The sequence below is a fragment of the Chiloscyllium plagiosum genome, chromosome 16, assembly GCF_004010195.1.
Source record: "Chiloscyllium plagiosum isolate BGI_BamShark_2017 chromosome 16, ASM401019v2, whole genome shotgun sequence".
NCBI lineage: Eukaryota > Metazoa > Chordata > Chondrichthyes > Orectolobiformes > Hemiscylliidae > Chiloscyllium > Chiloscyllium plagiosum.
In genome coordinates, this window is record NC_057725.1 from 50,349,665 (window position 1) to 50,367,931 (window position 18,267).

An 18,267-nucleotide genomic window follows, 5' to 3' on the forward strand; every position below is an offset into this window, starting at 1 on the left:
AATGCAGTTCCTCACATTTATCTCAATTAAACTCCATCTGCCACTCCTTGGACCATTGGCCCATCTGATCAAGATCCCATTGTAGTCTGAGGTAACTCTGTTTGCTATCCCTCCAATTTTGGTGTCATGTGCAAATTTACTAACTATACCTCCTATATTCACACCCAAATTATTTGTATTAATGACAAAAAGCAGTGGACCCAGCACTGATCCTTGTGGCACACTACTGGTCACAGGCCTCCAGTCTGAAAAGCAATGCTCCACCACCACCACCACCACCGTCTTTTGTTTACTTTCAAGCCAGTTCTGTACCCAGCTGGCTAGCCCTCCCTTATTCCATGTGATCTCACCTTGCTAGCCCTCCCTTATTCCATGTGATCTCACCTTGCTAGCCATTCTCCCATGAGGAACTTTGTCAAACGCCTACTGTGCAAATAATTTCTTGGAACAGTACAAATGGGATTACAACTGTCTGATAAAGTAACTGGAAGTTTGTAGCTACTGGGTGGCTGAGTTAGACCATATTTTAGTAAAAATAAGATGTCCTGTATTTGAGTTAAATTTGTGTGATCAGTGGGTCCATGCTCTCTTTCATTGTTTTGGGATGGCAGTGGATGATTCTTATGCATTTCACAAACCCAAACATCTTTTCTGATTTGGTGTACTTGAATGGAGGGTTCCACTGAAAATGATCTCCAGCCTATCCTGGAATCTGAGTAGTAGTAAGCCAACTGAATAAAGAAAAACTCCTAAACAAATTTGGCTGAAGCTGATTCAGCATAAGTTTTCACTAACTGCTGTGTATTGTTATTGTAGTGTGCTGATGCTCAATGGGGAGGAGGTAGAAGAGACTGAAATGCCAGGCTTCGTTGATGACCAACAGACCTTCTATTGTGGAAATGTGGCTCATCAGCAGCTCATTCAGGTGAGAGATATGTTTGATGTGACTTTCTCTCAAGTAGGGGAACATATTATATCTTTGGTTCCTGTACATCTGTACCCCCATTTTCTAACTTGCAGTGAACACTATCAGACATCTAAAGGAAGAAGTGTTGTCATTCAGCATTTGAAATTCTATTATTCATGTAACAGATTGTGTTAACAAGTAAATATAATTAAATGTTAAATCTGCCATACAGTTAGAATTTCTTTCTATCTTATTCTAATTTATTTTCCTAATCCTAATTTGGATGAGGCCTTCTCAGAACAACTGTTTTTTAAAAAAAGAGAGTATATCGAAAACTTGAGAGATCTCTGCTGCCCCATGAGCAGGACAAATTTAAACCAGCCAATAATTGCCCAATAAGCCTATTCCCTGCTATGAACAAAATGAGGGGGCACGATCAACAATGCCAACAAATGTACCTTAGCCACCAATTATATACTCACTGCATAGCTTGATTTTTGCCATCTTGCTCAACTATAGTCCTCACCAACCTTAATACAAATACGAGCATAGTCTTATATTAGAGAAGTACGAGTCAAGGTAGTATTTGACCAATGTGTAGCAAGAGGGTGCACGAGTAAAGCTAAAGGCGTTGGTGATCAGGCAAAAGAAAAACAGAAATTGCTAGAAAGGCTCAGCAGGTCTTGCAGCATCTGGAGAGGAATCAGATAATGTTTCAGGTTCAGTGACCCTTCCTCAGATCAGGTGAAATCTGATTGGAATCACACCAACACCAAATAAAATGGTTGTGATTCGTTGAAGCCAATCATTACAAGAATTTGTCGATTGCTACCTAAGCCCAGTTACCCTCAGACACTTAGTTACTTTTCCTTAATTGCAGGAATTAGTGTACTGTTTGATAATTGTGTAATTTTTGACTCCATTTGAAATTACTGCTGAAGAAGCAGTACTTGAATGCAGCAAGACTTAGACAAGTTGGCTTCCTTTTCATCAGTTTAGCTTATAAGGTACTTAATTTTTCTTTTGCCTAATTGATAGCCCTGCTTAATAAAGTTGTCCAGTTGGCCTGAATATAATGTTATTTTGGCTGTCTTTAAAATGTGAAATTTTGCCAGTTTGATTGCATCTAGTGTTGTCAGTCTGTTGTTGGCTGTGTGATTTTACAAAGTTTGATACTACAAAGCGTCATTACTAAGACCTAAATCAATATCAATACATTTCCTCTTTAACTCTTCTATTAGAAAATAGTAAATTATAAATGCCCAAAATTCCATCGATAGGTTTGCCATTAATGCTGAAACACCACTGGGAAATTAAATGCTTAGAAACCCATATATACACGCATGCACATATAAGTTTGTGGGGTGTATTTGTACATGCAGAATTGCTTTTTACTTTGCTCAAAAACTGCATGAATCCACGTAAGATTCTGTAAATCTGTTTTTTAGATTAGAATCGGTCTGACCATTGTGGCATAGACAGCCTGACAGGGAATTAAGACCTTCAATACCTTATCTGGGTCGATGTGACACCAATTAGATTACTTAATGTGGAAACAGGCTCTTCGGCCCAACAAGTCCACACCAACCCGCCGAAGCGCAACCCACCCAGACCCATTCCCCTATATTTACCCTTTCACCTAAAACTACGGGCAATTTAGCATGGCCTGTTCACCTAACCACATTTTTGGACTGTGGGAGGAAACCCACGCAGACACTGGGGGAATGTGCAAACTTCACACAGACAGCCGCCTGAGGTGGGAATTGAACCCGGGTCTCTTGCGCTGTGAGGCATCAGTGCTTGCCACTGTGCAGCCCACTGTTAAAATGCACTTGAGAATGTAACTTGTTTATAAAAAAAGTTTTGTGATTTACATATGAAAGAACTGAAACAAACATGGTCATTCTAAAAGATGAGAGATTTAACAAATAATCCGGGTCTTTTTCAATATATAATTTCAGTTACATCACATTGTAAACTTTTGCTATAAATTCTGTGTCTTACAATCTCTTATTCTCCACAATCACCTGATGAAGGAGTAGCGCTCCGAAAGCTAGTGGTTCCAAATAAACCTGTTGGACTATAACCTGGGTGTTGTGATTTTTGACTTAGAAATTTAAAACTCTAATGTAATGCAAATATTATTCCAATCCAGTGCTTTGTGACAAAACTTTGCCCTTTGGGTCTTTCTTCATCTTCAAAATCTTTTGTATTATGAATGGTAGTTTTATTGTATCTGAGGTGGAGTTATTGACTTGTATCCCATATGTACGGTCCACATATTATTTTCAAAATGGAGTTCTAACATTTTAAGTGAAGTTTAGTGCCTTTCACGTGCTAATAATTGTTAAAACTATGCAGATAACATCTGGTTCGGTGCGACTGGTCAGTCAAGAACCCAAATCACTGGTTAGTGAGTGGAAGGAGCCAAACGGAAAGAATATCAGTGTTGCATCCTGTAATAACAGCCAAGTTGTGGTAGCAGTGGGCCGGGTATTGTACTACCTGGAGATTCACCCGAAAGAGCTCAGACAAATCAGGTAATCGACCCGTTGTAATGGTGCCTATTGACTTTCTATTGTACACCAGTTATTTTGTAATGCATCAATTTAAATTTGCCAGTTCATTGAGGTTGTAAGTTTGCTCGCTGAGCTGGCAGGTTTGTTTTCAGATGTTTAATCACCATGCTAAGTAACATCTGTGAGCCTTCAGTGAAGTGCTGGTGTTGTGTCCTACTTTCTGTTTGTGTCTTGGTCTCTTAAGGTGGGTGATATTATTTCTGGCTCTTTTTCTCGGAGGTTGATAAATGGGGTCCAAATCGATGTGTTTATTGATGGAGTTCCATGAGGCTTCGAGGAATTTCTGTGCGTGTCTCTGTTTAGCCTGTCCTAGGATGGATGTGTTGTCCCAGTCAGAGTGACCCTTCCTCGTCTGTATGTAAGGATAATCATGGTAGTGGTTCATGTCGTTTGGTGGCTTGTTGGTTTTGTGTATCCTGGTGGCTGATTTTCTGCTTGTCTGATGTAGTGTTTGTTATAGTCCTTGCGTGGTATTTTGTAAATAACCTTTGTTTTGTTGGTTGTTTGTATAGGATCCTTTAGGTACATCAGTTGTTGTGTTGGTAGGTTTGTGAGCTACCATGATGCCAAGGTATTGAAGCAGTCTGGTAGTCATTTCAGAGATATCTTTGTATGGTAATGTGGCTAGAGTTTCTTGGTGCATTGTCTGCTTGTTTGGGTTTGTTCTTTAGGAATCGGCAGATTTATATTTATAGAGTACCTGTTCTTCTTGAATACACTGCTCGTAGTTCCTGGGTGCTATAGTGTGTTGTTGCCTATTTAAGTAATGTCCTGATGCTGCTCCATTTGTGGGTGTTGGCATGATTGCTCCTGTAGTATCTGTGTTGCTTCCCTGTTAACATTGATTTGAAGTTCGCCATTAGCTGTTTGCTCCACTGTGATAAAGGGGAGTCTGTTCTCTTTTGTGAATTTTATGCCAGTAAGGATATTCTTCATGATGTAGGTTTCCTCTAATTTGTTCCATTTTGTGATGACAAAGGTGTCATCCACATTGCGGACCCACAATTCATGTTGGTTAATAGGGAGGACTGTTGGTTTGAGTCTCTGCATTGCTGCTTCTGCTAAGAATCCTGATATTGGTGTTCCATTTGCTTGTAGATGTTGGCATTGAAGGTGAAGTGGGTGGTGAGGCACAGATCTACGAGATTGAGGATATTGTCCTTGCTGATGAAATTAGTGCTGTCTGGTGTTTTGTGTCATTGGTTCCTCTAATAGTGTGGTCAGAGTTTCTTTAGCCAGGCTGACAGTAATTGATGTGAATAGGGTTGTTAGGTCAAAGGAGACCATTATTTCGTCCTCTTCTATCTTGGTGTCCAGGAATTCTTGAGTGGATGAATGGAGTGTCATGAATCTTTTGCTAGGTATTTCAGTTTTCGGTGGAGCTCCTTAGCTAGTCTGTGTCGGTGTTCCAGGTAACGTAACCACGGGTCTGGGGGGGGTGGAGTGGAGGGGGTCTAGTTTGTGTAGGTAGTTTGTGGAAGTGGGGTGTGTTGTCTCCATCCAGTTTCATTTTTTGGAGATCTGTTTTGTTAACTTTTTCTGATTTATGAAGTTTCTTCAATTAGGTTGTGGCACAGTTTTCTAGCTGTGGAGTTGGGTCTATTGCCACCTGTTGGTAAGTATTGGTATCTGCGAGTGGGAATTTCTAGAGGCCTGGCATTCAAACTCAAAGTCCATCAATAAACGCATCAATTTGGATTTACAAACCTCTGCGAAAAAGAACCAGAAATGATATCACCCACCTTTAATAGACAAAGCCACACAAATAGAAAGCGGGACAGAACACCAGTGCTTCAACGGAGGCTCACTGATGTTACCTAGCATGGTGATGAAATGTCTGAAACCTTCCAGCTCAGCGAGCAAACTTACAACCTGAACCTCAACCTGAGCTACAAATCTTCTCAAAAGTTGCCAGTTAGTGGCAGATTATCATAGAGGATAGTTTTGTGCTATATCCCATACCCATTAAAGAATTTACTGACATTACAGAGCCCTTTTCATAGTCTGAGGCCGTTATAAAGCACTTAACAGACAAGGCTTGGAGTGTCTCTTCAGCATGTGATGTAAACTTGTATAAATCACTGACAATAAGTACAGACTTTCATTCTTTAAGTCTAATCTTAATTTAAATCAACATTTCAAGTTATAAGCCCAATTGTTATAAGCACATCGTGTAGCCCAATTTCACACTGCTTCAATTCCCCAAACTCAGTCACCCTCTTCACTTTCAATCCATAACATGTTACTGAATGGGTTGTATTAACTTGAAGCATCCAACTTTAAGGAAGAAAGTAGAACCTCATTACGTGCTTTAATGGGATAACTTTGAAGGGAAAGTATGAGCAGAATTGCACTCCTTGCTCTTCTGTGGTTAATGTGCTCATTTGGGTGAGATGGGTGGTCTGCTTTGTTTTGGAATTTGCAGTTTCATGTGTTCTGGTGATCCTCGTTAGTGTCAAGGTAAATCTGTGTGGAAGAACAAAGGGGCTCTTCAAATGAGAGCTCAATTTGTCAGAAAACCTAAACCAATACAATTTATCTCCATTTAAAAAAAATAATTTTTCTGACTATATCTTAAGTTTAGAGCACTCTTTGAGAGACAACAGTAGAAATTGACTAACTGCCGTTTTAAAATCCCACCTAGCTTTATAGAGATGGAGCATGAGGTTGCTTGCCTAGACATCACTCCATTGGCTGAGGGTACTAGTATGTCACCCCTATGCTCTGTTGGGCTTTGGACAGATATTTCAGCTCGGATCCTCAAGCTACCATCATTTGAAACCCTGCATAAAGAAATGCTTGGTGGAGGTAAGAGAGCGGCAGTATAGTTTGCAGTACAGCTGGATTGTTGAGCTTTTAATAGTCTATGGTCTTAAAGAGTTAATTATTTGTTATTCATTATACATCAAAATCCATTGAAATGAATTGTTGCATTTTGATACCTCATGAAGAAATCAAGGGAAAGTGGAAATATTTGAAACTTTGCTGTCTTTTAAATTAAGACTACCTTACTATTTGGCAAGGTCAATCTTTATGAAACCAGTGCTTTAGTTGAGTGGAAATATTTATTTTAATCATACATGCTGATTCACGTGTCTAGTTTTGAGAAGGTTTGGGAAGAGAGACATCAGCAAAACCTCTAACTCCCATGGGTGGGAAGAATGCCATAAGAGATTTATAACTACTCAGAAAATTAAGTGTCCATTGTTGAGTTTTGCTGAGTGGATAGTAATAATAGTCTCATGCTTAATAGAAATTGTTTCTTGAGGGAACTCTATGCAGTCTATTTCCAAAATATGATTGTAGCAATAACGTCTTGGATAATCTTGTATATTATCTTTGAATGCATTTTTATTCTTGGATTTCTGTCTATGAGAAAGGTCAAAATAAAACTTTATTATTGATTTGGCTTTTGTACATGCAGAAATATCCTGTCATTCCATTCAAGAATACAAGTAATGTCTCTATTGTTCATCTGCCTTTCATTTCATTTGTGCATAGTATATTGCTGTTATAGTATTGAAAATAAGTGAAGTAGTAAACAAAGTCCCAACTTTGGGGAGTGGAGTAGAGTGGCGTGCGAGAACTGTATGTTGAACTTCATTTTTGGTTTAATGTTAAAATGTATGTTTTTCTGCTTGGTGTACTTATAAATGTTTGTCATCTACTGTTGGTTGTCTTTTAAAATGTCACACCCTCCTTCTCAATTTTCTGCCATGATCATTTTTGCAGAGATAATTCCACGTTCCATTTTAATGACAACATTTGAAGGCAGCCATTACTTGCTGTGTGCTCTCGGTGATGGTGCTCTCTTTTATTTTGGACTTGAAATCGAAACAGGTATAGTAATAATAGGTTTTGTTATATCTTGAGATCCTAATCTTGTTTTACCAAGGTGTGATAGTATTGTTCAGAGTGAAGTGTCTACTTGAGTTGAAGCATTCATTAGCAAACTTGACCTGAGTTGGGTGAAGACCATCAGACATTGAAACAGAAATTAGGCCATTCAGCCCATAAAGTCTGTTCTGCCATTCAGTAATGGCTGATAAGTTTCTTAGTCCTGTTCTCCACTGCTTTTGCCCCCTAATCCTTGATCCCCTTTACAATCAAAACCTATTTATCTCCGTCTTAAATATACTCTGCTGTGGCTGCAATAGGCTAGCTAAGGAAGAATAATGATAAAATGGTTTATTTTCAGACTGGAAAAAAGCTGCTTGCCAAGAGGCATCAGTGGAGGAATCATTATTACTTTTGGTAAACTTATATTACCTGGACTTGGGTATATAGGACTTAACTTCAAAGTTGGCAAGTTATTTTTAAGTATCTAAACAGTGAGGAGGATCAGAGTAAAACATTTATTGAACTTGCCAAACAGCTCAGAGCCTTTGAAATGGAGTGAGAGAATGCCATCCTTGATCCTAAGGGTCTGCCTAAGGAAAGTAACAGATTTGAGGAGGGTAGAAATAAAGATTTCAGGATTTGGGGAAGTGGTGGGAGAAGCAGAAGTGCAAGACTGATTGGATAACTACCCCAATGTTCAAAGTATCCACGGGTACAATGGGCAAAATGGGCTATGCAACTCTGAGGAATGAAAATTGAAAAACAACCCAATATTAAGTTGTGCTTGCCGCATTGATGCATGCATGCTCAACTTTCATTTCACCAGCTATACTGTACCCATTTCAAAGTGCATTGAAAATTTTGGTGTTAGGCTCCTCAGAAAAAAGTGTAAAAGATCGTCTCGAGTGTACTTGTGTCTGTAATTAGAGTTGCAATTGTTTTATCCATTGTTTAACATCTGTGTTACTGTTTAATACATTAAACAAATGGTAAGTTATCAGTATAACTCAAAATCAACCTTTTATTTGTTCTTATTATATTGGCTCTATTTCATGAGCAACATTGCAAAGTGTCCTCACTTTGCTTTTGACAACAGCTGTGTGGATTAGGTAGGTCTCAGATATTTGTAGTTTTGAAGTTGTTTTAGAATTTTATTTGCCCATCCATCCTAGAGCGGATTACTGACTCCCACCTAAATTTCATCACTGATGCACCAACTTTTGTTCCCCATCCTGAATGGTATCTGATGACTCTGAGACTTGTCACTTGTTCATTAACTTGGCTCTCACAGCAAGTCTTTGTGTCTCTGAATGCTTAATTTCACCTTTCAGGTAACATCATGATCACAATCTGCTGCTTGTCCTGGTTCTCTGCCTTGGCACTTACCTAGTGTTTATGGTCATTGTTTGAGCCATTTTCGAATCACCTCAGTTTTTGTAATGCAGCAGTCACAATATTATTTATCCCATTTTCCTGTTAGCAGCCAAATTAAACAATGTAGGTGAGTTTCTGTTCATGTGCACATTTAAAATCCTATTTCGCTAACATATTGAGATGCAATTATCTTTACCCCTCTTGCACCTTCTCCTCTCTTGTGCCTTTCTCCTCCTTGACAGCTGCCAAACAAAATTCAGGAACCATGTTGCAATCAGTGTCAGCTGTTTCTCTTTGCACAAATGCTGCCAGATATGCAAAATTTCTTCAGCGATTTCTGTTTTTATAATGGAAGATGTTTCTAAGTGGTCTGTTCCCTGCAGTGATCATCATCTTCATTTGAGTATGTGTCACATAAACTAGTCAAAATACCACAGACTCAATGCTTGGACACATAACTAAATGTTGGAACTTCTGATGCACATTTGGAAAGTCTCTGGTTTTACTTCTGATCTCTGACTTGGCTGAACTGAGCTCCATAGCATAATAGGTGTGCTAAATTAAGTTACTGAGAATGGACAACTGAGGAAAAAAGTCTGGTTTTTGATCAAAAAACAAATTGCTGGGTAAGCTCGGCAGGCCTGGCAGCATCTAAGGAGAGAAATTGTTTTGGATCCTTCCTCAGAATGATTTCTGATCACACTGTTCGGATCTCTGCTAAAAAAGCACAGATGTGATCAGATTTGATAGCAACCATTCCACAACCAAGTAGTCTGCTAGCTGTTCTGACACAGGGTAAACCCGACTGCTTAATTTAAAACCAGCAACACAGAAAAGATTTATTCCGTGCAGTAATCTGTAAAAATTAGAATGGCCAAGGAGTATTCAAAGTAAAAAATTAACAACTTTATTTCTTAAAGTATAATAGAGAATAATTAACAACTGTTTACCATTCCTTACTCTAACCTATCTGTTACCTTCCCTTCTATAATAGTAGTCCGATAAAACTCCCAATTAAGGTTTACAAAGCCACACTTATCTCAAAGCCAGGCAGCTTTCGTTCTTCTATTCCGATCTTCCTGTGACTTCTTTTCATCTTAGGAATTTCTTCGTCACAGGTTACTGGTCGAAAAGGTACCTTTTAAGAGAGCCATTTTTCAGGAAGTCTGTTTACATGCTGGGCTTGACAGATCTCCTCTCAACGGTTCAATTTTCCTCAGTCTTACACCCCCAAAGCATTGGATTATGTCATTGGCTTTTGAGATGTCAATTTACTCAATTTAAACTGATTTGGAGTTTGATATTTTTGAGTATAATTTAAACTGATTGGCTGAATTCGAATTTGTTTTTGTCTCCGAGCAATAAGCTAATCGAGTTGTTCGACCAAGTGTTACATTGTTGCCTTATTGAGAACACTTGGTGCAGTGTCCGGTGGTTCTGCTGCTTTTAACTCTCAAAGTACATCCACATCTTCATAACATAGCACTGAAGAATGATTGTTTGAATAATGCCAAAGAATATCATAAGCCTCAGCAACTGTACTCAATTATAAACTGAATTCAGCAGAGGAAGAAAAATTGGAAGAGGGAGAACTAAGAGAACAATTTATTTTAATTATACATCTATAACTGATGGCAATAACCTAATTGTTTTCCTTGTATTTTTAAATTAGGTTTGCTGAGTGATCGTAAGAAAGTTACACTGGGGACCCAGCCAACAGTCTTACGAACCTTCAGATCTTTGTCTACCACGAATGTTTTTGCTTGTTCAGACCGCCCCACTGTCATCTATAGCAGCAATCACAAGCTTGTTTTCTCAAATGTTAACCTCAAGGAAGTGAACTACATGTGTCCTCTTAACTCTGAGGGATACCCTGACAGGTTGGTGGTGACTTTACAGTCTCTAGAGGTTAGAAACACTAAAAAGATTGATTCCTTTCCTTGCATCAATTTACAAATTATGATCTCTTTCATTTTCATTAAAACACTAATTGCTGTCGGTTTTTGTGTTATTCCTCTATCTAACAGCTTGGCCTTGGCCAACAACAGCACTTTAACTATAGGAACTATTGATGAAATTCAGAAACTACACATCCGAACAGTTCCCCTTAATGAATCTCCAAAGTAAGTGTTCCTCATTTACAATGTTTGTCATTGGAGTCATATATGAAAGCGTTCCAAGATGTTGCCTGTGTCTTGTATCAAATATTGTATGTGTATGCAATTGTGCAGATTGCGCTGCAGGGCATAACTGAAAAATCCTGTTTTAGCACTAAGCTAGCTTACAAACCAGTTGCGTCTCTTAGTGGAGTGGATCCACTAAGATCATGCTGAGTACTCAACTGCATGAATAGATTCTCTGTCTCAATTGATGTTAAATTAAGCCTTGAAAATCCCTCAATTTAATTTGGGGTGAGTGGATAAAACACATTCTCCCAACTCGTACAATTTTTATACCATGGAGTCAGTTTGAAGCTTGATTCTTTAATGTTTGGATTTCCAGCATTTATACCTTTTTTTAATTCAACTTTGGATTATGTGTCAGGAGTTCATTCGTAACTGTGGCACATCTTTGTGCACATAGCTTTGGTTTCCCTTTTCTTTGACATCTGCGCACATTAGTGGGATATTATGCAAAAATTTCAATTTGTTTGTGATTTATCTTTTGTTTAGCTATTTGTTTTTGATACTCAAAATATTGATGCAAATTGTCAAGTGATATACAAATTGGATGGCTGCAGATTGTTTCAGTTAAAGCATTTTGGTTGGCAAATGGCAGTTACATCACCTGGTTTCCTCTGGTCATAGTTACTAATGGCACTCAAGCCAATTTAGGCTGTTGCACAAAAGGGCCAACTATTAATTTTGTTGAGGGCCTTTGGCATATATACTTGGAGATCTCTGATCTCTGCTTCAGTTATGTTGTAACTCCCAACTCAGCTCAACAGGATCCCAAGCTACATTTTTTGGTCCCAAGTCCTCATGTTACAGGGAATTCTACCAGTCTGTTGTTCAGAAGATTTGTCTGAAGTATCTAATCCAGGTGCTGTTTGTAACACCTTTTATAAATTGTACTGATGTGGCTGGAGTAAAAAGTCAGAAGCCACTAATCAAGCCATGGTATGATTAATACCTATGGCTATGTTGGTTTCCAACTGAATGTGAGTATGTGATTCTGTTACTCATAATCAAACTGTTCACAAGAAATGGCTCCTATTTGTGTGGTCGGCTACTAGCCACTCTCAACATTGTTATAAATTGTTTAGTTAGTTGTAGTCTTAAGTGTTATAAATCTGTATGTCACTCAGTTTGTTCATTTATATTCTTTTTAACAGTAATTATGTATCTGTACTGTTTCAATGAACAAGTCAGTTACAAAGTGTATTTGAAAGTAACCATTGTTTTATCTACACCTTTGCTTTGAATGATCTACATAAAGATGTTGACCTAGATTTGAAGAGATTAAAAGGCTTTCATAAAATAGTAAAGTGTAGAAGCATTGAGGTTCTCTTTTGGAGAAATAAACTGCATAGTGCTGTGTACAGCTGTATTTAGTATGGAAATCGCAACCAATGCCTACAGGTAAGGTTAATTCCTTCACCTGACCTCAGTTTTGACAAAGTTTTTCAAAGAATTCAGTTTTCTCTAATCAGTCCACTATGCAAACACTATATACAGAGGAACCTCGCTTATTTGAATGAGATGGGTGGGCACTATTTATTTCGGATAGATTATTTGGTCAATTGATTCAATGCCCCTCCTCTGGGGCTTGGAGTTTTCTGTTAAGTCTGGTCCCCATTCAGGAGACTAGGCAGCAGCACACTGCGTGCGAGCCCCCGAATTTTTTTTTTTTTCCTCCCCTGTCTGCCCTCCAACCCCGTCCTCCCGTCCATCCCACCAACCCTGCGCCTGCCCCCTGTTCAAACCAGCCAGTCCCCCAGCCCCCGTGAGTCCCCATCTGCCCCCACCCCCTCTCAGGGGCAGCCAAACTGGACACCAACCGTAAGACTGCTGCTGCCTTTGTGGGGTGAGTCTCCAAATAAGGCATGTGGCGTGCAACTTTTTGACCGGTTCCCCCTTGCCCTGTACAGGACAACATTGGAGAGAATATCTGAGGAAGGGGGTGTTTAGGATACACCCCTGTGTAGAACTCCAGGGAAAGTGTGAGGAGAGAGAGTGAGAGGGCGAGTGGTCAGTCATTTGGAGACGGTACCTGGGCTCCCATCGATGTCCAGGACTGCTCTCGGCAGCAGTTCAGTAAGCCAGGTTCATTTTTACTCATTGTAAACAAAAGACGTGATAAATATTACAACACAGAAGGCATTCAAACCATGTGCAATGGCTGAATAAACTAGCCACCAATTTTTAATGCCAATTCAGTGGCTATGCAATCTTTCCTCACATCTTTGTACAATTATGTGCTTTTTATATTATGCAGGGATCACAAATTTGTATGCAACACCAGCTGTGGTGTAGCCAGTACCTTGTTTAATTCCAGGATTGCATGCTTTTTTTTTTAAATGTGTCATTTAATGATCCACATTTCTTTTCTTTATTTGTCGTGCCAGTTGTAGGGAACTTCGGACATGCATTCTAATGTCTCTCATTTGCTCCCTTTTTCTCTCAATATTTTCCTGTTATATATTTCCTTGCGTTGTTTGCTGTCCCCAAATCCACTACTTGCACTACTCTAAGTTGAATTCTCTTTTGCCATTTTTCCATCAAGAACACCAAACCATTGATATTATCATGCAGTTGACAGCCATCCTCTTCGCCATCAGTGATAAGACCAAGTTTTGTATTGTCAATGTATTCCCCAATCCTGCTTCCTATTAAGTATTAATCAGTAATATATGCCTCAAACAGCAAAAAAAAACTCTCATCTCTGTGTGATACTGTTGAAAACTGTTGTTTTTGCAAAAACATTTTTCTACCAGGATCCTTTGTCACCTGAGCCAATTTTGAAGCCAACTTGCCACATGGCTCTGTAACCCAGTGGGTTTTACTTTTTTTGAACAATCTGTCGAATAGGATTTTTAAAAACAAGATCTGAAACAAAAACAGAAATTTCTGTGAAGTTTAGATCTGGCAGCATCTGCGTTCTTCTCACATTTTGAGTCCAGTTCTGATGAAGAGGCACCGGATTTGAAATGTTAGCTCAGTCATGCAGGACCTTGTGAAATGCCCTAGAAAGATGAAAATAGAAAACATCACTGTTCTACTCTGATCAATGCTCATTACTGCCTCAAAAAATTCATTTAAGTTAGTAACATGTGATCGCCCCTTGGTAAAACCGTATTTCCATTAATCCATGTCTTTCCAATTAGCAGTTAACTTTGATTCTTGTAATTTTCTGACTACTGAGGTCAAACTGACTAAGCTGTAGTTAGTTCGATGATCCCTTGCATCCTTCTGCGTAGTGGTACAACAGTCATCAACCTTTAGTCCTCTGGTACCTTGCCTGCAAAGTGATCTTCAGAACACCCTTTATTTCTTCCTGGATTCGTTTTAACAGCCTCATTCCTGAAAGTTCATTCCCCAAGTAAATTCATTGTCATTGTGCTTGTTTTATCTAATATTCCACATTCGTCTTGAACTGGAATGTTTAAATTCTCCTTTGTAAAGTCAGAGATAAGATATTCATTCAGAAGCCTGGCGACATCATCTGTATCTACGCATGTCATCCTCATGTTCTTAATGTATTGGTATTTGGCACTTTCCTTCATCTTTGCAGCTAATTTTTTTTTTCTGTTTGCTTGCCCAATTTCTTTGCCTTTACCTCACTGTACTTGAACAGTACTTGGAGTATTGCATTTAGTTACAGTCTGCGACAATTGATTTCAACATCTCAGGCTAGGGAGATAAAATTCACCCAGAATCTGATTTTGTTTTTGCTATTTAGTGGCTTCTGTGAAAAAGTGGGACAGGTTTGATTTGTGCTGCAAACTCTACCGTGTGTCGGAATGGCCTGCTACATGTATGAAGGCTGCTTTGCAATTTCCTGCTTTCACACATTAATTATCATTCAATCTTCTTTGGAGTGAGAAGCAGGTGATGCCTCTGGCTCTGCAAAGACTAGCCTGGCTAAAAGCAGAGGAGAGAGAAGTGACACACAAATGGCAGGCACTGAACTGAAGATAATGTATCAATTGTAATAAGTGTGATTTTATATATATTTTTAACATAATTTGGTTTGAGTTTGGATTTTGGATTAGTGGTAAATGTATGAAATGCTTTCGACTTTCAGTTAGGATGATCAGATTTTTTTTTGGCTCAAGTAAAATGCTCATTATTTGGAAAGCCTTTGGCAATTTTTCAGTCATCTTAGTGGAAGTTAATGTGTTTGACAGTTTCTCACAAAGAAAGGTTCGAACTGATTTAGAAATGGGTTGCTTTAGTGTCAGGAATTTAATTTGAACTTTCCAGACCAGAAATGTCAGTCTGAAGCTGAGAAAGTGTAACCTCAGTTGTGCAAACATTCAAGGAAGAGATTTGTCATATTCTCAAGACCAGAAATTGAAAGCAACAGTTCAATTGATCTATAGAAGTGATTGAGAAGAGAATTCTCTCTGGAGTTGAGTGCTGTGAAGGGTACAGATGGAACAGATGCAATTTTGCATTTTACCATGTGATTTGAAATCTTTGATCATTGTATTATATGTAAATAGTTTGATTTATTCTATTTTATCTTTGTTTCTGTTGCGTAATCAGCTTTTGTTTTGTTGTTAAGGCCAAATTTGCAGCAATGTATACTTAGGTTTCAGTTAAATAAAATGATCCTAACAAGTCAAATCCAGGCAACATACTGTCTGGATTCATAGCCTTTGCAAGTAGAAACAAAATCTACAGCTTCAATAGAACTTTCTCTGGATTAATGGGAATAGAAAGATCTTTACTCTAGCAATATGTATTCAAACCATTTTGATGAACAGTGCACATTTGCAGAATAAAGACAAAAGATTAAAAATGCACCAGCACTTCAGAAAAAAGGAGGTTTACACTTCTGCTAAATATTTCTGATGTTTTCAGATTTTCTTCTCAGCCGCATTTCATAATTTTTTTTTATCTAGTGGAAATTTTTGTAATTAACCTGTTCAGAAATGTTGTTATAAATTTCTCAACAAGATGAAACTTGATGCTGACCCTCTCACCCAGAGTAGGGCCACCACCACTGCAGCACAAGTGCCAGTCTAGTAGCTATGATTGTGGATAGATTAGATTAGATTACTTACAGTGTGGAAACAGGCCCTTCAGCCCAACAAGTCCACACCGACCCGCCGAAGCGTAACCCACCCATACCCCTACATTTACCCCTTTACCTAACACTACGGGCAATTTAGCATGGCCAATTCACCTGACTTGCACATCTTTGGAGTGTGGGAGGAAACCGGAGCACCCGGAGGAAACCCACGCAGACACGGGGAGAATGTGCAAACTCCACACAGTCAGTCGCCTGAGGCGGGAATTGAACCCGGGTCTCTGGCGCTGCGAGGCAGCAGTGCTAACCACTGTGCCACCGTGCCGCCCACTAGTTCGGAAGAAGAGAGATCATGGACTTGAAATGTAAACTCTGTTTCTCTCGACACCACAACCAGCCCCGCTGAATCTCTCCAGCATTTTTTGCCATCATTTCAGATTTCCAGCATCCACAGTATTTTGTTTTATGTACTTGAGAATAGCCTGTGTAACTAAAAGAATAATCAAGTTTGTAACTTGTTGATGCAGGATCACAACTGACAAGTTACAAAACAATTCAGTTAAACACTTGTAATGTAATGTAATTTAATTTATCAGAACAAAAATTGAGTATTTATGATGCAGTACCAAATATCAAAGTACAAAGGGATCTGGGAGTGCTTGTCGAGGATTCTCTTAAAAGTAAACATGCAGGTTGAGTCCGTGATTAAGAAAGCAAATGCAATGTTGTCATTTATCTCAAGAGGGTTGGAATATAAAAGCACCGTTGTGCTACTGAGACTTTATAAAGCTCTGGTTAGATCCCATTTGGAGTACTGTGTCCAGTTTTGGTCCCCACACCTCAGGAAGGACATACTGACACTGGAGCGTGTCCAGCGGAGATTCTCACAGATGATCCCTGGAATGGTAGGTCTAACATATGAGGAACGGCTGAGGATCCTGGGATTGTATTCATTGGAGTTTAGAAGATTAAGAGGAGATTTAATAGAAACTTACAAGATAATACATGGCTTGGAAAAGGTGGACGGTAGGAAGTTGTTTCCGTTAGGCGAGGAGACTAGGACCCGTGGACACAGCCTTAGAATTAGAGGGGCTAAATTTAGAACAGAAATGCGGAGACATTTCTTCAGCCAGAGAGTGGTGGGCCTGTGGAATTCATTGCCGCAGAGTGCAGTGGAGGCCGGGATGCTAAATGTCTTCAAGGCAGAGATTGATAAATTCTTGATGTCACAAGTAATTAAGGGCTACAGGGAGAATGCGGGTAAGTGGAGTTGAAATGCCCATCAGCCATGATTGAATGGCGGAGTGGACTCGATGGGCTGAATGGCCTTACTTCCACTCCTATGTCTTATGGTCTTATCATAGTCATTAACTAATTACTGGAATTCATTTACTATTTTTGTGATTTGAGTGTGAATTTTTGTGCTCATTACTGAGTAGTGGTGGGGTCTTTTGTGCTGTGAAGTGGAATATTTTTAGTTCAAGTCTGACTGTCATGCCTGGGTAAGAGGCATTTAGCTTTCTGTACTGTGCTCAAACAGTCTGGTTGTCCAAGCTGTGGCCTCTTGTAACCTGCTAACACCAAATAAGGGGAACTTTGACCATGGCAACTTTGTTTTGCTTACCCATGTTTTAGATTGTCTGGTCTATGATTATGGTTACTTTAATTTGAAAAGAAAAAGAGTTGGTTATGATTTTGTTCTGCTTTGCTTATACTGAGCGTGGTGGTGAAGGTGTTGTCAAAGAAAATATTGTAAAAATAAAATTGACCAAAAAAGATGGAAATAGCCTTATATTGCTGTTATGTATTAACTGTATTTAAGGGATGTTATGAGCAGAGGTGGAAAGAGGCATTTAAATAAGGTTTGCACTGAAATTTTCTTTGATGTTTATTTGGTGCTTTGTCTTTATATTTTGTTTTCTTGTTCTGCAGAAGAATTTGTTACCAAGAGGCCTCTCAGTGCTTTGGTCTGGTTAGCAGCAGAATAGAAGTGTTGGACCCCAGTGGAGGTACCACTGTCCTGAGACCAAGTGCTAGCACTCAGGTAATATCATGTACATCCTTTGCAAAACAGATATGCTTTGAAATATTTAATGCAAAGAAATGAATCTGTTGTTCAGAGATGGAAACGAGCCAAGGAGCAAAGAGATATCATGCTTTTAGAAAAGGGTCTGGCAAAATCAACGTTAAGTTCTACTAAATTAAAACTGCAGATGGGATCCCAAAGAAGAGAATCAAAACAGATTCACTAAAGCAGGAGTGGAAGACATGCAAGCAGTTAGAGTTGCAATGCTAGAAAATGAAATTTGTACAAATTTATGCACTTGTGCTCAGAGGTTTCTATTGGACAAGACCAAGGTGTATTCTCAA

At 39.0% G+C, this 18,267-nt stretch overlaps 1 protein-coding gene across 4 annotated transcripts in view; it reads left to right on the forward strand.

Annotated features, from left to right (window-relative positions):
• Nucleotides 1-18,267, forward strand: part of ddb1 (damage-specific DNA binding protein 1) — an 89,482-nt gene that overhangs the window by 39,910 nt on the left and 31,305 nt on the right. For all 4 annotated transcript variants that reach the window (XM_043706087.1, XM_043706085.1, XM_043706086.1 and 1 more), the window contains exons 12-18: nt 817-925; nt 3,269-3,447; nt 6,131-6,294; nt 7,219-7,326; nt 10,373-10,580; nt 10,728-10,823; nt 17,830-17,941. In XM_043706087.1, the coding sequence (XP_043562022.1) occupies nt 817-925; nt 3,269-3,447; nt 6,131-6,294; nt 7,219-7,326; nt 10,373-10,580; nt 10,728-10,823; nt 17,830-17,941 (976 nt within the window). The remainder of the gene's footprint in view (nt 1-816; nt 926-3,268; nt 3,448-6,130; nt 6,295-7,218; nt 7,327-10,372; nt 10,581-10,727; nt 10,824-17,829; nt 17,942-18,267) is intronic.